Source organism: Nipponia nippon, unplaced genomic scaffold, assembly GCF_047370975.1.
Source record: "Nipponia nippon isolate SJK-2023a ecotype South Korea unplaced genomic scaffold, ASM4737097v1 scaffold_33, whole genome shotgun sequence".
Taxonomy (NCBI): domain Eukaryota; kingdom Metazoa; phylum Chordata; class Aves; order Pelecaniformes; family Threskiornithidae; genus Nipponia; species Nipponia nippon.
The window spans coordinates 1,351,423-1,376,256 of NW_028262351.1; the positions used below are offsets into that span (position 1 = coordinate 1,351,423).

The 24,834-nt window shown below is 39.3% G+C and overlaps 1 protein-coding gene across 5 annotated transcripts in view; it reads left to right on the forward strand.

Moving 5' to 3' along the window:
- LOC104019231 (SWI/SNF-related matrix-associated actin-dependent regulator of chromatin subfamily A member 2) overlaps positions 1-24,834 on the forward strand; it is a 197,065-nt gene that overhangs the window by 55,689 nt on the left and 116,542 nt on the right. For all 5 annotated transcript variants that reach the window (XM_087770744.1, XM_087770743.1, XM_087770746.1 and 2 more), the window contains 11 exons: positions 3,965-4,091; positions 5,354-5,527; positions 5,769-5,942; positions 8,856-9,026; positions 10,405-10,458; positions 18,749-18,879; positions 19,082-19,142; positions 21,008-21,108; positions 21,457-21,604; positions 23,506-23,669; positions 24,727-24,793. In XM_087770744.1, the coding sequence (XP_087626870.1) occupies positions 3,965-4,091; positions 5,354-5,527; positions 5,769-5,942; positions 8,856-9,026; positions 10,405-10,458; positions 18,749-18,879; positions 19,082-19,142; positions 21,008-21,108; positions 21,457-21,604; positions 23,506-23,669; positions 24,727-24,793 (1,372 nt within the window). The remainder of the gene's footprint in view (positions 1-3,964; positions 4,092-5,353; positions 5,528-5,768; positions 5,943-8,855; positions 9,027-10,404; positions 10,459-18,748; positions 18,880-19,081; positions 19,143-21,007; positions 21,109-21,456; positions 21,605-23,505; positions 23,670-24,726; positions 24,794-24,834) is intronic.

The window sequence follows — 24,834 nt, forward strand, 5'->3', positions numbered from 1 at the left end:
CAGTACCCCCAACTCTTTCTCCAGAGGGCTTCTCTCAGTCCCTTCATCCCCCAAGCCTGTATTGATACCAGGGATTGCCCCGACCCAGGTGCAGGACCTTGCACTTGGCCTTGTTGAACCTCATGAGGTTCACACAGGCCCACTTCTCCAGCTTGTCCAGGTCCCTCTGGATGGCATCCCATCCCTCAGGCGTGTCAACTGCACCACTCAGCTTGGTGTCATCTGCAAATTTGCTGAGAGTGCACTCTATGTCAGTGATGAAGATATGAAACAGCACTGGCCCCAATACGGACCCCTGAGGGACACCACTCATCACTGATCTCCATCTGGACATCGAGCCATTGACCACTACCCTCTGGATGTGACCATCCAGCTAATTCCTTACCCATCTAAAAGTCCACCCATCAAATCCATATCCTTCCAATTTAGAGAGAAGGATATTGTGGGGGACCGTGTCAAAGGCCTTACAGAAGTCCAGATAGATGACACCTGTAGCTCTTCCCTTGTCCACTGATGTAGTCACTCCATTATAGAAGGCCGCTAGGTTGGTCAGGCAAGATGACTGAGGGACTGGAGCACCTTTCATATGAGGAGAGGCTGAGAGAGCTTGTACTCTTCAGCCTGGAGAAGGCTCAGAGGGGGATCTTATCAATCTGTTTAAATACTTGATGGGAGGGAGTAATGAAGAAGAGGGAGCCAGACTCTTCTCAGTAGTGGTCAGTGACAGGACAAGAGGTAATGGGCAGAAATTAAAACACATGAAATTCCATCTGAGTGCCCCAAAAAATACTTTTTTACTGTGAGGGTCGTCAAACACTGGACCAGGTTGCCCAGAGACGTTGTGGCGTCTCCATCCTTGGAGATATTTAAAATGTGACTGGACACAGTGTCACGTCCCACCTGGGGAGGAGGGGGGAGGAGTGACTAAGATTCGCAAATCCTCTCGGTGTGGATTAAGGTGGGCCAACACGCAAGGTCCGTACACAAACACCAGCTTTAATAGAAAGCTTCTATAGAGACAAATAGTGAGTACAAATATTAGATACCCGCCAACCCTCTCACGGTTATATCTACCCCAGCTATGCGGCTTTATGGAAAGTCAAGGTAGGCCGTGCAGTACTTGACTACAATTTAACAACTTAATCACCTTAGAAAAAGTGAAAGAGAGGGAGAGAGAGAGAGAGAAGGAAAAGAGAATCACCAGTCCTGGATCCAGCGTTGGTCCTGCCAACAGGGGTATTTGGTGAGGAAAAAGGAGAAGAGTGAGGAGGAGAAGTGAAGGTTCTTATAGAGATGTTGATTCTGCGCAGGGTGCTCGGTGATGATAATTCCACAAATCAAGCATGCACACCGTCATACAAACTACAGCACATTTATCAGGCTACATGATTAGTATAAACCCGCCTAAATTTACACTTATTGGTCAGTGATTAACATTTCATACACTATTGGTTTACTGTATTTAAATTAGCCTCGCTTGCTATGTAAATTAGCATGCATGTTCCTTTCATGTGTGGGGGGCAAGTCTTTTCGGTCCTGAATTGAGTCGGTGGTTGCGATCGCCCTTCGCCGCATTTACCTTTCACCCAGTTTCTGCAGTTTTATCAAACTTCATGCTTCTCTGGCCACCGTCCAGTCTTTGGTGCCAAGATGTTCACTTTTATCAGCTTGTTAGCTCTTCTTCAAGGTTAGAGCCGTTAGTTTTCCACAGTTTGTTATCTTTTAGCTCCCTCCCAAATTCCTTTCCCAAGGCACAAGTGGTTAGCAGTTTTGCTAATTGGAAAATTACATCAGAGGTACCAGTCGAATTAAGAGGAGCGACCAGTCAAACCAAGGGAAATAATACCAGGACTGTCCCCCAGGCAGTAGGTGTGGGGAGGGGGGAATAAGATGCTTCACAGACCAGGGGGAATGGGGCTGAGGCAAGGCCGCTCTGTCTCCACAGGGCTCCCTCCCTCACCCTCACTCCAGGGTACTCTCCGATCCTGGGTCCTAGCGACCGTCGCTCTGCATTGTGGTTTTAGCACCCAGGCTGTTTGAGACATCTTGTTGTTTTGCACTAGCAGTTCTCTGCACACAGTCCTGGGCAACTTGCTCTAGGTAACCCTGCTTGAGCAGGGTGGTTGGACTAGCTGATTTCAAGAGGTCCCTTCCAACCTAAATGATTATGCGATTCTGTGAAATAGAATTTATTTTTAAGATTGGAAAAGCTGATAGCATTTTATTTTAATATAGTTAAGGTCTGTAAAATCAACAAGCTCTTAAAATGAAAACAGGATAAAATACAGAAACCTCTATTAAAAAAATAAACTATTAAATTGAAGAAGAGATAGCAGGATGTATGAGGAAACCTAGAATGCTGGAGAAAAACTCAGAAAAAATGGAAAAATATATTAAATAATTTTTCTTTGTTAGTACCTAGGAAGACTCAAAATATATTATTTTCAAGGTTTGGGTATAAGTACTGTTACAGAATGGGTACTTGTCTGCAGCTTTAAAAAAGAATTATATTTTCCTTTTCAGATTACACATTGCTCAGTATGCAGGTAGTTATTGTGAAATATTAATATTTTGATCTGTTAGCAAGTTATCAGGATTTATAAATTATATGGTTATGCTAATAATGGATTTCTTATGTTTATTCTATTATAGTGGATAGGAGATAAGTAACTTTAACTGTGAACTGTGTAGAAATGAGTAGGTTCAGTCATTTAGTCCTTATAAACAGACTACCCACAAAAGAGTGTGTGTATGCATGTGTAGACATGAACTTGTGTCCAGACACAAACTTGCTCTGTGATCTGCCTTCAATCTGTGCATCTGGAGCACTGAGTGTATGAGAGCACCTGTGGCACCGTGCTACTGCTGTAGTGTGGTATGGGGAAAGGGCAGGGGAAGTACAAGGAAAGAATTATCTTAATGTGCAGAGAAGCAACACTAGAAGATGTTTTCTTTCTGCCTACAGGCTAGTCCTGAAGTCCTCATCACAGGATAACATGTAAATATGCACCAGACACCTTTTCCTCATGTGATCTGATGTTTTATATATTAGGAGAGTGAAAAATGGAGATGTAATGTAGAGATTAGATATGTTTTCATTCCTGTGCTTTGGGGGATTTTAATTGGGGATGTGTGTGTGTTTTTTAAAAAAGTATGTAGGTAATAGAGGGAGTGTGAGGAAGAGCTCTTATTTCTGATTCATTTGAACTTAAATGCAACTTTTGGACCACTTAAAATGTTGTGGTCTGTCATTTTGCTGCCTTGGTCAAATTTAGAGTTTGCAAATAAATATTTACTTGTAAATAAAAAAAGCTCATAAAGATTATATAAACGTTAGCTCTGTGATCTTGATTTTTAATGTGAAAAATAGAACCAAGTAAGTTTTTTCTGGCTTGTGTATTATTGTCAGTCTCTTTTGGATTTGTAAATGAATTAAGAATTCCATGAAGAAAGAGTGAAATAGAATCCAGTTTGTAGTCCAATAGCTATGTAAGTGCTATCATTTTATTGAAAATAAAGTTGTCACAATAAAACAAGCAAGTAGAATTATGAATATTAATATTATGAATATGTCATGTAAGAAAATTCCATTTGCGTATGGTAACTATTCTGAAAACACCATGTGTTAAATGCATAAAATAGTACCCACCAAACAGACCTGCAGACAGAATGCTAGGAAGCATGAGTAAAATAAAATTTCCAAGATGCTATGCACACATATACTTTCTGTCCGAATTAAAAGAGGGGAAGAGGGGCAGAGGAGGAGTTTCATTATTTGGCAATTTATTCTGTAAATGGAAAATCAAACCTTATTCTTCTCCATCTATACAAATGCCTGTTAGTTCAGAAACAGGTAGTAAAAGCCAACTAAGTATCTGAGGTAAATTGTCAAATTTTACTGTATACTGTTGATAAATACTGACAGATTTTTCCCAGTATCTTTTCCAATCCTATATTTATTTAGGCTTCAGTCTCGAATTGCTCACAGAATCCAAGAACTGGAGAACTTGCCTGGCTCTTTGCCTCCTGATCTGCGAACCAAAGCTACAGTGGAGTTGAAGGCGCTTAGGTTACTGAATTTCCAGCGCCAGGTAATGCCTTTTGCTGCAGGGAAGTTCTTGTACTGCTCACAGTCAAATGTGATGTTGTGGCATGGGATCAAATGTGATGTTGTGGTATGTGTCAAGAGATTTTACAGCAGCACTGACCTTAAACAGGAGATTTTGTACAAGAGCACACTTGACTGATAAGAGGAATTTCACAGAAATGTTTAACTTTTAGTATTTATTTTGTTTTATTACTGAATATGTACGTGCTCTTTTTCCCACCTGCTCCATCCTCCAGTATAAGTTGTAATCCTAGAATTGTGGTAGTTTTTCATTAAAATCATGACAGTGGCACAGAGACACAAGAGAAGGACAGGCTGCAAGCCCATTTTCAACACAAATCATACTAGATGTAATTTTCATGACACTCTATACTTGTCATGGGTCTTGGTGAGAGTTGAATGTTCTTATTGTTGTGTGTAGCATTTCTCTGTAATCTGTTTTCAGCATTCCCACTGTGACACACAGACTGTGAAAATTAAGCCTAACAAAAGCATGTCTAAGATACAAGTTAGATCTTGAATATATGTAACAGCATCTAAATTTCAGAAAGGGAGTCACAATACCAGACCATTCTGGGCCCCTTGTCATTGGCTTGCCTGGCTGGCCTTGAAGCAGCAGAGATGTGATTTGTCAGGCCAAGCAAAAATAGTTCCTGGAAGAAGTCTTTGGCAGTATTTGTACCATGTTATCTACATCTTCCTTCCCACTGCCCTTGCAATTCCTTTATAGCGAGGCTTTGTCAGAGGTTAGTTGAAAAGTGGCAGGCTTTCCCTGCTTGCATTGCTGGGACTGTGGCTGTATTATTCCAAGCCTTCCCAATTTCCTACTCCCTATTCTGTTTCCCATGCAACTGACAATGAGAACAGTTGCCACCTATGTTCAGCACCAATTCTAGAAAAGCATGTAATATCTGTTCTTCCATGCTTTACTTGGGTGGTGTAACATCTTAACTGGTGCCTTTCATACAAGCAGGATAGTCATTTTCAGCAGGTAGGAAGGAAAAAAGTGATGTGCTTACGTTGTTCGATTCTTTCTGTTATCCTACAGAGACTGAAGATTTATTTAGGGAGACAGACCTTTCTGCTACAACTGAGGAGTTGCAGAACTGTAGTGGAAAGGGGAAAGGAAGCTGGGAGATCTCCTGCACCACTAAAATTTTATTTTACTGTATTACTAATTAAAGTTGTTCTTGTGTGCATGAAAAATGGTTTTCTTTTGAACTGTTTCTTTTTTCTCACTGGTAGCTAAGACAAGAGGTAGTAGCCTGCATGCGTCGTGACACAACACTAGAGACAGCACTAAACTCCAAAGCCTACAAGAGAAGCAAGCGCCAGACTCTGAGGGAGGCCCGTATGACAGAAAAGCTTGAGAAACAGCAGAAGATAGAACAAGAGAGGAAACGTAGACAGAAACATCAGGTATTTTAACTCCTATTAACTGTTCTCCCAGACATGTAAATGCCATTTAGTTGATTGTTGCATCTTGTTATGATCTGCCAGTTATCGTCATTTTATATTTTATTCACCTCTGGAGTCTGAGGCACAAGAAAACAAGTTTGTACAATAAGCAAGCATAAAACTCTAAAATTACAACTCTTGTATTCCTGATCTCAAATCTTGTGCTATCAAATCTCTGAATTAAATTGTTTTCTTTCTCTAGGAATATCTGAACAGCATATTGCAGCATGCTAAAGATTTTAAAGAATACCACCGGTCAGTGTCTGGGAAAATACAGAAAATTTCTAAAGCTGTGGCAACTTGGCATGCCAACACTGAACGTGAGCAGAAAAAGGAAACTGAGAGAATTGAGAAAGAAAGAATGAGAAGACTAATGGTAAGGAATGGGGGAAGGGGTATGACAAGTTTGACTAAAATTACATACAGTCTGATGTACACCCTCAGGTGCTTATGTATGCTCTTTTCAGAATAAAATCTATTTAATTCAAGAAGTTTAAAAAGTATAAACCTAAAACTACTGCAGAAGAGTCCCTTGTATTTCTAATGATGGTAGTGAACTTAATAGTGTTCACTTTGAGCTATAGCTACTTTTTTCTTAAGATTTCTGATAATATATAATTGTCTTTTCTACAAGCTTCAAAACTTGTCATTCATGCATATCACAGCCACTTTCGTATAACATCACTTAATCTCTTTGTCAACATTTTTACAACATTGCAGAGAGATTCAAGTTATTTACTATACAAGTACTGTGTATTCTTTCTAGCTATTATAGTTTTGAAGACTACTTATGATTAACTTTTTATGGTATTACTCAGAAACTTTGCATTTGCACACATACATATCCAATAGCAGTAAATATATGCAGTTTTTTCCTGAGAACTAATGGCAGTAAGCTATAGTTCCTCTTGCTGTTGTGGTTTCTTATTCTCTCCCTTCTTTGCACCTGAACAATGCCAGTTGCACCTTTTTTAGAAACAGGATATAAAGGTTTTGTATTTAACCATGTCTCTTCAGAATGCTGTGGAATTGATCAGTGGACTACTTACAGTTCAAGAGTTAAAATATCTCCGTCTTAGTACTTAAAATGTAGACAGAGTAGTTTTTACGTACAAGTGTGTTAGCAACCAGAGTTAGATTAATTTTCTTCTGAAAAACTTCTACCAGACACTGGGTAACTCTAATACTTTTTTTTTAATTGTTGAAACCTACAAGACAGTAGGTGACAGGGAAAATATAGATTCTCAGTCAGAAATTGAATGACACAGTGTCAATTGAATGACAACAACATAGAAGTTAATGGGAATCGGCATGTTTTCGTTGAAACACAGTGCTAATAAAACACCAAATATTTAAGGTGATGTGAAATAAAACTTTAATCCTTGTCCAAAATCAGTGCCCGCCAAGCATAAGGACTGAACGGTTTGGTTTTAAATCACCAATGAGGATTAAAAGTGCATATGAAATGTAACTGAAGGGCTTGCAGAAGAGAACAAATGTTTAGGCCCTATGGCTTTTCTCAAGGTTACATACCAATCTACATTATAGAGCTTCTTTATTCTATCAGTAATAAGAGACAATTGCCAACACTTTATCTGTTCAAGCTGTTACAATGTTAATTATCAGATAAAAATATGATGACTTTACAAAAGTCTCATTGTTTTAAAAATATTTTTTAGATTCTGAGGTGAATGAGCTTATGTCACTCTGAAATATATATGATATATGGTAAAGAAGTCCACAGCTAATAAATACAAGATGGATTTGTATGTCCAGAAATGTCACAAAACACTAATATCCAGTGCTTCCTCCTAAAACCTCCTACCCAAAGCCTGTGACTCAGATCTGCTATCAGAGACACAGTACTCAGTAGGCATCTTCAACTGGGTTTTGCTGTCAGAAGCACTTACCCTGTTCCCTTCTAAAAGTTTAATTAAATTTTCATGGAAAAGCAAAACAAAATGGCACTAATTATGCATGTTATGTTAGTGGAGTTATTTCCCCTGTTTAAATTTAGTCCAACTGTGATATGTTCCTACAGTTTTTACAGATCTTTAATTCAGTGTAGCCAGAAGTTAATCATCTTCTATATGCTAGAAATTTCTAAAGACTTCATCTTCTCTCAGACACTTGGGCTAGCCTAGGAAAACAGGCTATGTTTAAAAGTATGATAGCATACTTTTTAACCAAAGCATCTTAGATAATAGTGCTAAATTCCTTACAAAGATTGTCCTTAGATAACTAGGATTAGCACTGGTGATTGTGTCCCAGGGAAGTTCCTTAACATTTATATATCGCATGCAAGAACATTCATGATATGCTTCAAAAGATCTCACCAAGAAAAAGATAGTATGTATAGAGGAAATACCTTGGCTAGGTTATAATGATACTATATTTAATTATAATAGTCATAGAAGCTTACTTTTTGAGCATTGTAGTTCTGTTGTCTTGAATGCTGAAAATGGAATTTACCTTTCAAGTTCTTGCCAGGTTACTGCAGTTCTGGTATGTCTTCAGAAAGGCAGGAGTTTGTTCATATCTCACAATTGTGCTATTTTTATTGAAAGTAATGGTCTTAAAAATATTTCTTATTTTTGTTTGGTTTTATAAGGCCCTGTATACTTCTTCAATTATTAATTTATTCACTGAGTTATCTTGGCCAAGATCTGCAGTGGGCTCTGTGATGCTTGTCTTATATTTCCTGATATGCATAAAGATGTCATTATATCTTTCTGGCATACACAAGTAATATTTCCTGCTATGCCCTAACAACATACTTATGCAGTGCTGTAGGGATATGGGAGTTGCTGAACTTACTCAGAGATGTGGCTGATCTGGTCTGATACCCTGTTTCTAACAGTGGCCAGCATCAGATTCTCCACAGGAAGATGAAACAACACCAGAGTAGATAGATGATGCATAATCTGCCCTAAGGAAAATTTCTTGGTAACATCTGACAGATAAAGATTATTACTTATACTGGGTAAAGGACCAAATAAGAGTTAGGCATCTGGGTCCCATTATCTTTCTATGAGAGTGGGGGATAACTGTACTTCGTGCTTTTGAAAAATCTTCTCTGTAGGAGTCTTATCAATTCCCTCAGTTTCCCAGCATTGTAACTTGCCTGATGTGCTGTTGTATAATTTTTTTCTGTTCTCAGTCCTGTTGTAGAATGCCCCCCCCGCAAGAGTAGGAGATATTTAAGGTAATACATCATCATCAAGACTGCAATTGTAGGTTCTTCTTAGGAACATTTCTCTCATGGATGATGTTTGTCCTGTATTGCTAGGCTGAGGATGAAGAAGGCTACCGTAAGTTGATTGACCAAAAGAAAGATAGACGCCTAGCCTACTTATTGCAGCAGACAGACGAGTATGTGGCTAACCTGACCAATCTGGTATGGGAGCACAAACAGGCACAAGCAGCCAAAGAGAAGAAAAAGAGGAGGAGAAGAAAGAAGGCAAGTAGCTAAAACTAATGTTTTTACCTCACCTCCCCCTCAAACCCCATTTTAACATTGTTAAATGCAGTGATCTCCAGTTATCTCAGAGAGATCGGAGTGTCTGAAATCTGAATTGCCAAATTCTTAACGTTGAATGAATTCATATTTCTCTGAAGTCTGTTGTAGGAAAAGCTGTATTTTTGCCATGCTAACATTATTCAAAAGATGGCAAGAAGAAGATGGAATTAGAAACCTGTGGGTTGTAAACATTTGAATTACTGATAAACTTCCTATAGGCAAAAATGGGCCAACCATGTAAATTAGGAATAAGTTATGAGAGTCCAAACTAGAGTGTGTCAGAAAAGGCTAGTATATTCAATTATAACGTATAGAACTGCTTATTTGGACCTCTAGAGTCTAAACTCAGTTCCATATTTCGTTTGTAGGGTCATCAGAAATAGCCAGAGAAAGAGAACTTTAATAGGTGTATTTTGTATAAATGGTTATTCTATAAGTAGTATTGTTCATTGTCTACATTGTAACCATTTAATTTAAGCCTTTTGAAAATCCACTTTGTATATTATTAAATATTTCTATCCCTATCAGAGAGACTAGTTGGTAACTGAGCAAATTTATGAAAAAAAAAATAAATATATAAGTGATAATTAAGTAATAATTTGTCATTTTTGTGACCCCTAAATTCCTTTCCTGTCCCAGAGGATGGGTAAGATGGCCTTAATAGCCCATTTCCATCTCTAGTTTTCATGATGTGAATGATCTTAATATCAGCTATAAGAAAAAGAGTCTCAGAAGTTTCATGTGCTTGTATATGCTACAGACTGCTGTAGCTAATATTCCTGACAATTTAAGTTTGTATAGTTTGGACACCAAAAATATATACCATTTAAAATGTTAATATATGCATTGCTTAAAAGCAATGCTCTACATGTGGTAATAAATGCCAATATATAATAAATGGACAATTTTGAAAATGACTGACATAAAAAATATTCCTTATTCCCCTCTATCCATCTCCAAGACAGCTGTACATTTTATTAAGAATATATTTTTAACAGAGAAAATGGCCTGTGCCTCCAAAGTAAAGATGTAGCTTCTCCTGGACCCGATATCCAGTAGGCTAGCTACGTACCAGGCACAGATTTACCAAGGCAACTAAGAGGGTTGTAGATTTCCCATTAATACTGCTAAGTGCTGTGAGTGCAGTAGTACCTGTATATATATTCCCCCTACATCCATCAATATCTTTATTTGCATTCATCACAGGCTATGAAAATGCAAAGTGAAAAACTGTTTGTGCTCTAGAATGCTTTCATCATATAAAATGTTTTTTATGCTCACAGCTTGACTATAATAGTTTTGCCTCTATTTGTTGTAGAAGGCAGAAGAAAATGCAGAAGGAATGGGATCTGGTCTTGGTCCTGATGGAGAGGTATGAATTTTACAAGCCTTTTTAGTTTGTGGGGTTGGTTGGTTTGTCACCCAGAGCTTGTTATAACTTATAGTGGTGGTAAAAGATTAACGTGTATGCCAGACATTTGACCTCTTTGTTCAGTTAGTACTCTGTAGGGCTTTTGCATGTGACTAAAAGAGCCACGTATACACTCAGAGTGCAAAAATGAAACTGATTTGGGGAAATTGGTTCAAAAGGTGCCTACACATTTGGAATCTCTAAGGTCAAGGGTAGCAAGTGTGCATGCTAAGGTCCCCATGAGAAACACACAGATGATCAGAGGGCTGGAGCACCTCTGCTATGAAGACAGGCTGAGAGAGCTGGGGCTGTTCAGCCTAGAGAAGAGAAGGCTCCGGGAAGACCTTATAGTGGCCTTCCAATACTTAAAGGGGCCTTATATAAAAGAGGGGGAAAGACTCTTTATAAGGGCAGATAGTGATAGGACAAGGGGGAACGGTTTCAAACTGAAAGAGGGGAGATTTAGATTAGATGTTAGGAAAAAATTCTTTACTCGGAGGGTGGTGAGGCACTAGAACAGGTTGCCCAGAGAGGTTGTGGACGCCCCATCCCTGGCAGTGTTCAAGGCCAGGTTGGACGGGGCCCTGAGCAACCTGGTCTAGTGGGTGGCATCCCTGCCCATGGCAGGAGGGCTGGAATTAGATGATCTTTAAGGTCCGTTCCAGAACAAGCCATTCTATGATTCTATGATTACAATATTCATCAATTCAATCTTATTTGAAAGAAAAGAAAATACAGTAATATGAATGTACAAGCATACATATTTTAGAATAGAATACAACAGAAAAGAACAGAACAGAACAGAACAGAACAGAATAGTTCATTTGGAAGGGACCTACAACGATCATCTAGTCCAACTGCCTGACCACTTCAGGGATGACCAAAAGTTAAAGCATGTTACTAAGGGCATTGTCCAAATGCCTCTTAAACACTGACAGGCATGGGGCATCGACCACCTCTCTAGGAAGCTTGTTCCAGGGTTTGACCACCCTCTCGGTAAAGAAATGCTTCCTAATGTCAACTCTGAACCTCCCCTGGCGCAGCTTTGAACCATTCCCACACGTCCTGTCACTGGATACCAGGGAGAAGAGATCAGCACCTCCCGCTCCACTTCCCCTCCTCAGGAAGCTGTAGAGAGCAATGAGGTCGCCCCTCAGCCTCCTTCTCAGCATGTTTGTAACTGAATGATAGGGAGCAGCAACATCACTTTTAATACATGTCACACTGGAAAGAACTGTATGAACATGTGAAGTAATAGTATAAATCAAACCTGTGTCACAGTGAATATAAAAACTGTATTAGCTTTGTTAGTTCATAGTTTTAACTGCTTTCAATACAATAGATTTAATGACTACTAAAGGAATTTCTTTTAATATGGAAAGATTCTGGCAGATATTCACAAAGATTTTGCTTAAATTTTATTAAAAATAGTTAAGTATTTTGAAAGCCTAAAATAAAGAATTACAGGTGGCAAAACCTTTCAATAACCTAAGACAACTCATTAAGCCACAGAAATTATATCAGGGTTTGACAGTTATTCTGTTTAAGCTGAGAGGTGTGTTATGCATGCAAAAATACTGTTATCTTAATTAAGATAGTTAATTGTTTTGTTGAATTGTTTGGAGGTGATATAAAAATTAGACTCCTTTAAGGAATTACAGAATCACAGAATAGTTGAGGTTGGAAGGGACCTCTGGAGACTGTCTAGTCCAATTGCCCCCACCCCCCCAACAGGGTCAACTAGAGCAGGTTCCTCAGGGCCATGTCCAGTTGGGTTTTTAATATCTCCAAGGATGGAGACTCCACAACCTCTCTGGGCAGCCTGTTTTAGTGTTTGACCACCCTCACAGTAAAAAAGAGGGTTTTTTTCTTATGTTTAAATGGAATTTCCTGTATTTTAGTTTGTGCCCACTGCCTGTTGTCTTGTCACTGAGAAGAGTCTGGCTCCATTTTCTTTACTTCCTCTCATCAGGTATTTAGACACATTGATAAGATCCCCCCCTGAGCCTTCTCTTCTCCAGGCTAAACAATCCCAGCTCTCTCAGCCTCTTCCTTATGTCAGATGCTCCAATCCCTTAATTATCTTAGTGGCCCTTTATTGGACTCACTCTAGTATGTCCATTTCTTTCTCGCAGTTGGAAGCCCAGAACTGGACACAGTACTCCAGATGTGGTCTCATCAGTGCTGAGTAGATACTTGGTATAGGCTCAGTTGACTCTGATGCCTCCCTTGATGGAGCTTGTTCCTCCTCAGTTGTTCCCAGGGCACTATACCTGTTTTGTAATTGCAGATCTGCAGGCAGAGAAGGAGTCTTCCTTCTGTTGCCAGAAGTCACAAGCTTCAGGTCTTCCCTGACATGGGAGTCTCCATCTACTGGTCATAGGATCACATGATAATTTGGGTTGGAAGGGTCCTCAGTAGGTCATCTAGTCCAACCTCCTCCTCAAAGCAGGGTCAGCTACGAGATTGGACCAGGTTGCTCAGGGCTTTATGCTCCTCTGAGCACAGCCTCTAAATGTACCTCCTTTGCATCATTTGCAAGCTTTTGCCTCTGCAGGGTCTCTGAAGACCATCTCCTGCCCATCATCCCCCATGCTACACAGCTGTACTGGGAGCCTTGCGGAAGACATTGTATTCAAGGAATTAGGGATCTTGAACAGGCTGTCTGCTCTATTGGGGCTCGTATTTAGGGCTTGAGAAGCCCATACGTTATTAATATAATCTGTAACTTACAATATATCTTTGGTAAAGGTAAACTGTATGTTTACCTTTCAAGGGGTGGAATGTAGAGATCCTGACCGAGAAACCGTTGCACATTTAGGAATTAGTGATCCACATAACAGTTAATGGGAGTAGGCCCAGGCCTGTGCTGCGCTGCACGTACAGCTTGGCTTTCAGGCCTGTGTTGTGCTGCACAAATTCCTTGGCCACAGGATAAACTCAGTCAGCTCATTCTACCAGAGGAGCCTGCAGGCAGCTCCCACTTGGTACCGGCGACTACGCCACCTGCATGGCCTCGCCTTTATCTAACAGTGCAGCAACAAGTTCTCATGAGAATATCCTTTAGGAACAGAGTTGTTTTCTTGTAAGGAAATTATATAATAGCTTGCAGTCTCAAGCTGCGCTCAAACTGCACTCTCACCTACCAGTTATATAGCTGCTTCCCAAGCACCAACTGAAACATCTTCTCTTTGATTGTTTTTAACTGCCTTACCTCATTTTCTTCCTCATGTTCTAATATAGCCTGTAGAAAAGCCCTCCGCTCATGGCTTGAAGATTTCTGATCAAACATTCCAGCCTGAATAACTTTTTGATCTACATTCAGTTTATACTTCGCAGCAGCGAGTATCTTCTCCTCCACACTGTTCACAGTGCACAGTCGCAGGACTCGAACCTCATTCTGCTGACCAATTCGATGAGCTCGGTCTTGGGCCTGCAAGTCCTATTAGGCAAAGAATATGGAATGATGCATAACATAACTGTGCTACACAAATCACTCCCTGCTTAAAGGACGCCGTAATGTTGGATTTTATTAGCATAACAAAAAGAAGTGCTCAAGCTACAGCCCACCACAATTCATCTAGCTCATTCCTGATTATCCTCCTTCTTGGGAGTTCATCACGCCTGGGCAGGCAAACTAGAGGGAAAAAAACATGTGCATGCTCTGTACAATGTGAATGCAGTAAGTCTAACACTTCTTGAAAGCATGTGCAGTAAGTGACCAAGATAGGCCACAGTATGCAATTCTTCTCTGCCACTGAGAGTTCATGGCCTTTCAGGCCAGAAAGAAACCCTGGAGTAAAGCAACTCTCTAGTCCAGGTACAAGAACAGAGGCAACAATATAACTAGGTATATATTATAAAGTCGAGATATAAACCTGTGTATCTAAAGCAAAATTTCTTTTTTTTAGTGCTTTAAAGCACTAAATTTCTGAATATCTTAAATGCATTAGTAATTTTATGTATTGGGTCTGGCTAGAAAAGAGTTCACTTTCTTCATACCAGCCTGTTGGGGGCTTGTCCGGGATGGTGCTGTGATATGGATTTGTCACCAAAAGAGTGTTGATAACACAGCAATGTTTTGGCTGTTGCTGAACAGTGCTTGCACAGCATCAAGGCCTTCTCTGTTTCTCACTCTGCCCTCCCCCCCAGGGAGTAGGCTGAGGGTGGGTAAGGAGTTGGGAGGGGACACAGCTGAGACAGCTGACCTGAATTGACCAAAGGGATATTCCATGCCATATAACGTCATGTTCAGCAATAAAAACTGGGCAGAGTATGGGGGGGGGGGGCGTGTACATGTGTGTTGGCTTCCAAGGTAGAACAGAACAGAACAGAATCGAATCGAATCGAATCGTTTAGTTCAGTTGGAAGGGACCTACAACGATCATCTAGTCCAACTGCCTGACCACTTCAGGGATGACCAAAAGTTAAAGCATGTTACTAAGGGCATTGTCCAAATGCCTCTTAAACACTGACAGGCATGGGGCATCGACCACCTCTCTAGGAAGCTTGTTCCAGGGTTTGACCACCCTCTCGGTAAAGAAATGCTTCCTAATGTCAACTCTGAACCTCCCCTGGCGCAGCTTTGAACCATTCCCGCGCGTCCTGTCACTGGATACCAGGGAGAAGAGATCAGCACCTCCCGCTCCACTTCCCCTCCTCAGGAAGCTGTAGAGAGCAATGAGGTCGCCCCTCAGCCTCCTTCTCTCCAAACTAGACAAACCCAGAGTCCTCAGCCGCTCCTCATAGGACATGCCTTCCAGCCCTTTCACCAGCTTTGTTGCCCTCCTCTGGACGCATTCAAGTACCTTAACATCCTTCTTAAATTGTGGGGCCCAGAACTGCACACAGTACTCAAGGTGAGGCCGCACCACCACTAAATACAGAGGGATAATCAGCTCTTTTGACTGGCTGGTTATGCTGTGTTTAATGCACCCCAGAATGCAGTGTGCCCTCTTGGCTGCCAGGGCACGCTGCTGGCTCCTATTGAGCTTGCTGTCAACCAGCACCCCCAGATCCCTTTCTGCAGGGCTGCTCTCCAGCCACTCCTCTCCCAATCTATACTTGTGTCCGGCATTACTCAGTCCCAAGTGCAGAATCCAGCATTTGTTCTTGTTAAATTCCATGCCACTGATGATTGCCCAGTGCTCCAATCCATCTAGATGCCTCTGCAAGGCCTCTTGTCCCTCAAGAGATTCACCAGCACCTCCCAGTTTGGTATCATCAGCAAACTTGCTAAGGGTGCATTCAACTCCTGCATCCAGATCATTGATCAATATATTGAACAGAACTGGCCTTGAACCCTGAGGAACACCACTGGTGACCGGTTGCCTGCCAGATGTAGCCCCATTCACTACAACCCTTTGAGCCCTGCCCTTCAGCCAGTTCTTCACCCAGCGCACTGTGAACTTGCTCATCTCACAGCTGGACAACTTGTCCAGAAGGATGCTGTGAGGGACAGTATCAAAAGCCTTGCTAAAGTCCAGAAAAACTACATCCACCGCCTTCCCTTCATCCACTAGGCGGGCGACCTTATCATAGAAGGATATTAAATTAGCTAAACAGGACTCTGCCTTTGTGAACCCATGTTGACTGTGCCTGAGGATTGCATTGTCCTTTAAATGCCTTTCAATAGCACCCAGTATGATCTTCTCCATGATTTTCCCAGGAACTGAGGTTAGACTAACAGGTCTGTAGTTTCCTGGGTCTTCCCTCATGCCCTTCTTGTAAATTGGAATAACGTTGGCTAGCTTCCAGTCAGCAGGGACCTCCCCAGACTCCCAAGACCTTTGGTAGATGATTGAGAGGGGTCCTGTTGTAACATCCACTGACTCCTTCAGTACTCTATTTTGTTTCTTAAAAACAGTTTCTATTATGAACAAAGAATCATATCTGCAGTTTGTCCTTTGTTAATTTAGCAACTCTCATTTTCATCAAAGAGAGGCTATATCCCCAGGAATTCCTCTGACAAAAGCCCTGCCCCCCAGAATCTGGAAGATTATCTAATTACAATGTAAAGCAACTTACAGCAAGGATGCCTGACTAAAGAGAGAAGTCTGAGAGCTTCAGGAAAAGAAAAAGAAAGTCTATGAGAGAGTGTGTGTGAGAGACAGAGCTTCACTTTCTCATATGAGTAAAGTGAGGAGAATTATACCTGTCCTTAAGTTTTGTGGAGTGTGGAGTCAAGGTCTCTGGTTTCAGGTTTGGACCTGCTTGCTTTCTTTCCTTTCTTCTTTTCTTCTGTTTCTCTCTCTCTCTCTCTCTCTCTGTTGGTATGTGTAGACCCCATATTTATATGAAAAACTTATATTGATTCTTATGGAGTCTTGTTAGATTTACATGTGTTAACAAAAAGGAGCTCTTAGAAGCTCTGTTTGGGGAAGTACAGTCAGAGAATAAAAGAGGGCTGTTAATCCTGGTCTGAGTCATGGGAGTAGTATATGGCTTCTCCTCCTGGGAAGAAAAGAGAAGTTCCAGAGAGGCATTACCTTGGAAATCCCACCCAGAGCAGCAGCATCAAGAGCTACCAGCTCTTCCTAGCTCTCTCTATGTACTGGGATTTGTCCAAAGAATACTGTCATGTGTGGAAGGAGAATTGCATGATCATCCCATGCCCATCATAGGTATTGCTATCCCTGAGCTGGCACAGGAGAGGGTCCAATTGATTCAGAAGCCTTTGATATTGACTACCAATCAAGCTCATTTACTCGTCTTCATTGCTCACAGCTCCTGCCTGACTCGCCCTTAGGCATGGCTGGGCAAACCTTACTGTTTAATCTTTGCAGCTTCAGATCTGACCTTTTGCTTCAGCCAGCATGGCTGTGGGTCAGTGGATTGCCTGGGCACAAGCTGGGAGCTCTGTGTTACAGTACACAGGAGTGAAGGAATTTGGAGGAGTCATATAAAAAAAGCCATAGCTTTTTTTATAACCAGGAGAAAACTAGTCTGGATTAACATTGGTGCTAACTTGTTTCTCTTCAGAGTTGAAGTCTACAACAAAGGTACATACTGAGTATGCTGAAAAATCCTTTTCAGCTTTGTCAGACACTTAAAAATAAATGTTTTTCTTGAGATAAAAATCCGTGTATAGTACATTATTTATTTTTCAAAATGCACTTGTAAGCACAACAGATCATACCATCTCATTACTAGAAAATACACTGTTGACATTGCACATCAATTCCCTTTCTGGCATAGGGTAAAATATACTGTCACAAAGGCTTCTCAAGATACCTGAAGGCACTTTGTCCCTCAGAAGCAACTGAAAATGAAAAGTTTTCCCATGTTGTTCTTTGAACAGTTAGCTCTCTTTTTCTTTTCTTTTTTTTTTTCTTTCAGTAGAATTGGAGGGCATATGCTGCCTCATTAAGAGCTATACTGTTATGCCCTTTTTTACTCATTTATGTGTAAACACAACTTGAAAATTCTGCTTATTGCTTTACTTAGTCTTATCTACACATGAAAGTAATATCTTTGCTGGTGTAGTTAAAAAACTGCAGCCACATCCTTTAATGTATATACAGTTGCACCAGGAAAATGATAATCATTTATAGAAGGGGGAGCAAGTTTTACACTCACTGTAAGTCATCTTTATACCTGTTCAAATTTTTTTTTCCAGTTTTATGTTTATATATTTTGGGAAAGGGTTCTTTATTGTGCTGATTATTATTAAAAAGAAGATATTTAGCCAAAATAGTTTGTAAAGTAGAAAATCTGTGGTTTGAGCAGGCTAAATAAGTATCAGAGACATAATTTTGTTCTGTTTTTCTTTTGTTAGAGCACCAGAGTAAGTGAAAGGGAGTCAGGATGGTGAATCTTTAACTAGGCCTTCTTTACTTTACAATTTAATTAAAATATTATAGCTCCATTTCTTCATCCATAAAGAAAGAAAAAGGCTGAAAGCTTAATGTTTTTTCTCCTTACAAATTTCCATCAGTATAAGCAGCAAGAGTGAAAGGACTGTAAGCATAATATACTTTCTCTCTTCTTTCAGAGAGGTCAAGTTACTTCTGTTCCACACTGCTCTCATTCATTTACTTGGAATACTGTGATGCATGTGTGGATATTAAATGTAGAGATATGTTACACAGAAATACTGTGACTTAGTGTTGACTTGGTAGCAGTATGGGAAGCTAAGGCTTCAGTAACACATTAACTTATTCAGAGTCAAAACTTTGCAGTTGCTCTCTTCGTTAACTGTGGCAAACACAGGAAAACCAGTTATCTTATAAAATTTCATCTGATTTTTTAGCCCATAGATGAGAGCAGTCAGATGAGTGACCTTCCAGTCAAAGTGACTCACACTGAAACAGGCAAAGTTCTTCTTGGACCAGAAGCACCAAAAGCAAGTCAGCTAGATGCTTGGTTGGAAATGAACCCTGGGTAAGTAGCTAGCAAACCAATCGGGTATTTTTATTATTGGGGGGGGTGTCAACTATATTGTTATTTTTGATGAAATTGTCTTTTTTATCTATTCCATTTGCCTTTTCATTTATTACTTGTAAGTTGAGTAGGAAATGTACTGAATCTATTCCATTCCTCCCTTTGTATTTCTAATTCGTGTTCTTTTGTCTTCTCTGTACAGCTATGAAGTTGCGCCCAGGTCAGACAGTGAAGATGAAAGTGGCTCTGAATATGAGGAGGAGGTAGGTATGCCTTTTTTCATAGGCTTGAAGCAAAGCAGTAGCAAGTGTCTAATTGTTTTAAACATAATACAAACAGCAAAATACATCCTTTTTGCAGTGATGCTCATTGCATAGCATGTCTTTTATACGTGCTGTAAATGCCTACCTGATAACCTGAATGAGGGGAAAAGAGAATTTGTTTTACTCTCATATCATCAGAGTAAAAATAAAGAAATAATCATGTCAGAAAAGGCAAGCAGGTTCCTATTTTAAAATACACCTCTGTAAAGGACATATGGTGTCTTTGTGCTGAATGAAGTTAACTTCTTTTATCTTCTAGATGCCTCTTGTATCCATTATGTAATACTTTTCTACAGAAAGCAATGCTTTCTTAGTCTTAACATTGAAGTATTGCCTATTGAGAGGATGAGAAAAGAAATTTTATTGATTCTGACTCAGGTGTTCTGAGTCAGTAAATGGCAAAGGTTTATTAGGATCATTTGCTAGAATACACCTTCATTTTTACAGCTGCACATCAGCATTTGGAAGCTTTCAGGGTCATTTTGTTTTTTTTTCCTTAGTAATTCTTCAGTAAGGATGAAATAGGGCCAATGTAATAAGACATAGTTAGGTATGTTCATTTGTCTGTTTATATCATCTTTGATAGATGTAATATTATAGAGCAATATTTTGCTCTGTTTGACTGTTAAAAATTTAAAATGTTCCACAACACCCTTTTCTTCAAATGGTTAAATCATTGTTAGAGACCCCCCCAGTAAAATCAGAAAAATTTACCCATTTGTCATCCATTGCAACTGTAGCTAGAAGGGAAACTATAAATAAAGATTAAAAATATAACCTGTTTTAAAAAAATAATAAACAAAAAGCTTAAAACAGCATGAATGCAGAAGCTCTTGCCATTTTTTTAAGCTGTCTTACAGTATCATGCATCTTGAATATCTATTGTGGTTTAACCCCAGTTGGCAACTAAGCACCACACAGCTGCTTGCTCACCCTCCCCCCTCCCTGGTGGGATGGGGGAGAGAATCAGGAAAAAAAAAAGTAAAACCTGTGAGTTGAGATAAAGACAGTTTAATAGGACAGAAGAGGAAGAGGAAATAATAACAATAACAATAACAATAACAATAACAATAACAATAACAATAACAATAACAATAACAATAATAATAATATATACAAAACAAATTATGCACAATGCAGTTGCTCACCACCTGCTGACCAATGCCCATCCCATCCCCAAGCAGTGATCACTGCCCCCCAGCCAACTCCCCCCAGTTTATATACTGAGCATGATGTCAAATGGTATGGAATAGCCCTTTGGCCAGTCTGGGTCAGCAGTCCTGGCTGTGCTCCCTCCCAGCTTCTTGTGCACCTGGCAGAGCATGGGAAGCTGAAAAGTCCTTGACTAGTGTAAGCACTACTTAGCAACAACTAAAACATCGGTGTGTTATCAACATTATTCTCATCCTAAATCCAAAACACAGCACTATACCAGCTACTAGGAAGAAAATTAACTCTATCCCAGATGAAACCAGGACAGTATGATACAAATATATGCATAATATCAGTCTGCTCTATGAGCAGGACAGGTAGAGTAAGATGTTTATAAATGAGAACATTGAAGAGAAAAATATTTTTTCTTAAAGTATTGTGACTTTCTGTTAGTTAATCTATGTAAATTTTTTGTTTTGTTTTGTTGCAGTGTATCAAGATAGCTGTCAGTTGAACTTTTTGGTTCAGGTTCCTGTCAGTATAAAGCATTGTTCAATGAAAGCTATTAATAAATATGTGAGTGTTAGCCAAAGTTACGACTGAGTAGCATTGGAGAGTGCAACATTTTCCTGTCCTTTTTCCATCTTCTCTAGGATGATGAAGAAGAATCAAGTAGGTTAGAAGCAGATGAGAAGATACTTCTGGATCCTAACAGCGAGGAAGTTTCTGAGAAAGATGCTAAACAAATCATTGAGTGAGCTTTGGATTCTGCCTATTTTTTTCTTTTTATTCTTTTTCTCTCCTCCCCTCCCTCTGCCCCTGAATGGTGATTTCTTATCAGGGCTCTCAAAATTAGCTTGCTCTAGATTACCATGAGTGGCTGGTTGTTGTAGTGCCTGTGACATGCATCTGCAGGAGAAGAGGTATGACTGTTTGGTAGTACTTGTGTACTACTTTAAAAGTAATGTGCATTCTTCTAAGGGTGAACTTCCCACAGTTGAGGATTTCTACTGCCTCTTTACCACTTGTATAAATAAGTGAACTGTATTGAAAAATACATGTATTTGTGGGAATTTGCCTTTATTCTTTGTCTGCTTTCCAGGACAGCCAAACAAGATGTGGATGATGAATACAGTATGCAATATAGTGCTAGAGGATCTCAGTCCTACTACACTGTTGCTCATGCAATCATAGAGAGGGTGGAGAAGCAGTCTTCTCTTCTTATTAATGGTACACTAAAACATTATCAGGTAAGAAATATAGTTGGAGTTAGCTTAAGTAGTTCCAAACCCTTTTATTCAAAATAATACCCTGCTCTACAGCTGACAGTTACATAATAATGGCCAGGCTCCTATATAATATACTTTTCATTGAGTAAAACATGTTAAAATGTTTAAAAGACTTGCTTTATCCTAGATATTTCATTACAGTACTTAAAATGACAAACTGAAAATGTGTACAGAAACAAAAGATATCTGTTAGGTTAGAAACTGATGATCATATGGAGAAAGGGAATGTAGTCTTCTATCCCAGATCAAATTTCATACATACTGCTTGAATAATAACATCAACTTTCTATATATACCTGTAAAGATCTCTTTTCATTGCAGACCAATAGTGTTTTGGTTTTGCTCTCCTTCCCATCAACGCAGTATTTGGATTTTTGCTCATTATTTCAATTTTAATTTATTATTTTTTTAAATAATATTTTTCTTCTTTTAATATTTAAAAATTTAACAATTTGAGCTTTTAGCACTTCAGCGTGGATCTCTAGTGATTGAATTGATAAAATTGTTCTATACAATATTTGTTTTATATACAGATTGTTAGTGTTACAGATAAGGTGCATACTTTTCCAGAGAGCTTTACACCAGGCGTGTTGAGGCCTGGTTTTGGTTCTTGTCCTATCACTCTCCCTTTGACTCTTATGCCCTTCAGTTTCCTCTAGATCTTATCCATTTTTTCCTGCCCCACTTTCCTTCTCTTTTTTTTCCTTTTTCACATGTTCTTCATTCTTGATTTTGGTTAGGCTGCCTCTTCCTTCTGAACATCAGTACATGTCAGCAAAGGGGTGATTGATGACACAGGAAAGAGTTTATTATCAGTTCTGAAGCCACTTGTAAGTGGGAGACAATTGCAGAAAAAGTTCTGCTTGACTGTTGGTGCCCTGAGTTCAGTAAAGACAGTCTTCAGAGAATTTAGTACCTAAATATAAATCAATCAGCATATGTGTGAAGCTGATGTATTGGCTGTATTATTTTGTATAAATTTTCATGGATACAACAGATTACTTTTAACATACAGTGTTTTCCCCATACTTCTTAGCTGAACTTTCTCAGACCTGTTAATTTACTTGTCTCCCCATGCATGAGACTCATCAAACATCTGGATCATGGAAGTGGGAATGTGTCTAGATTACACTTGTATGGGATAATGTGATATGTACATGCATAGAAGGCTGTGTGACAAGAAAGTAGTCACCGTGCTAGGATGCAATAGAGTGAGTGTACCTTCTAGCTAGCCCAGCTAGGTAGATACTGCTTACTACACTGTTGTGGCTTCTTCCCAACTCTGGGATTCTACATGTCAGGCATAGTTGGTAAGTGGACCTCTTCTGACACATGGAGTTGTGGACAGCAAGCACTAAATGGGTGTCTACTACGAGTTTCAAGATGCTAGTGATACAGTCAGGGAGTGTGAAGTGGAACCAAATGTGAGTCTTATGGCTAGTGCATGAGACTTGATAGGTTTGGTTTTGAGAAAGTTTTGGTTGAGAGATCTGACATGAAATTTTACTCCAAAGGTTTTAAATTTGACAGTGTCTAAATTAACAAATAGAATCTTTTAGTGGTGTTAAGAAACCTGACGTATGGGCAGCAGTGTTAGTCTGCCTACAGTACAAAAAAACTTCAGTATGTATAAAATATGATTTGGTACCATGGGCCATACTGGCCCTAAATAGCGGTGATGACTTTCATATAGATGTAAGTCTTATCACCTTTTCCAAGATGTATTGGGAACTGCATGCACATAGTACTATGGAAGGAAAAACAGCATCTAAGTAGTAAGAGAAGTAAGAACTTCGCTTCTGTAATATTAGTACTACCTACCTCTGTGTATTTCAAATAATTGAAATGATTATTCATTTCAGCTCCAGGGCCTGGAATGGATGGTTTCACTCTATAATAACAATTTAAATGGAATTTTAGCTGATGAAATGGGACTAGGAAAAACCATACAGACTATTGCACTCATCACTTATCTGATGGAACACAAAAGACTCAACGGCCCCTATCTCATCATTGTTCCCCTTTCGTAAGTAAAGAAACTCATTCTGCTATTATTCTGTGTATTGTAGCTTGGTTTCTTAGCAACATGTACTTTTTTTTCACACAATGACAAGATGAGGCACATCTTGGAATTGCACTGAGTATGTATTCTGAATTTAGCCTGTGATTATTTCTTCCTCACTGATTGTCTAGCATTGGAAAGGTGACCAGATGGCTGATAAAAGCACTTTGTTTAATTAATTTTGCTGTTCACTCTGCTGGCATGCTATATAGTATGTCCTACTTCACTGTTACTTACTCCTCACATTAGCCATGAGAGAGGAATTATACTTTTTTTTTTTATATTACATGCCTGTAGTTTTCCCCATTCTAGGAACCTTTTAAAGTTTCTGGAAAAAAGAAGCTGAAACTTGAGTTTTAAAACTCTTTCTTCCTTCTCTTCTCCCCCCATAAGATGCACATTAGACCAGGTTGGTGCTGCCTTGGCATGTCCAATGACTTCACAAACAAAAAGGTTATCTTCTGTTCCCATATCATACTGGCAAACATACTTTTACCCATTTAAAAGACTATTTATTGTGACCATAAAGCTGAAACCACACAGTGCAAAACCGAATCTGCCTAGTGGCAATAGTATATAATTATAGCTGAATACAGATGTGTTTTACTGTAGACTTCATATGGCTATATCTGAAAAGTTGCAAGCTCATGAGAGGCAATCAGCTTACAATGACACATAAGTCTTTCTGTGTAGGTATATCTTCCCCTTAATATGTGTCAAAATACAAAGGTATACTTCAAATACTTTGCTGAATTGGTCTGAAAGGAACCCCTGAATATAAGGGGAAGAGACATTTTGCCCACATTATTTCTATTTCCTCCCCTCTCAAATAAAGATACATATATCCTGATACAATATATTATGTGCTTCTTTTTAAATATACTGTTTATTATAGGGGGTGTAAAAAGTATGTTGAGAATCCAGCATTCAGTGGGAAACAGATGGCATAATTATGAAGTTTAGCTTTTTTGTTTAACAAATAATGAAATATATTATTTTTACCTATTAATCTTGTATTTAGAACTTTATCCAACTGGACATACGAATTTGACAAATGGGCTCCTACTGTGGTGAAAATATCTTACAAGGTTTGATTTATTTTTTTATATGAACATCAAGCTGAAAGAAT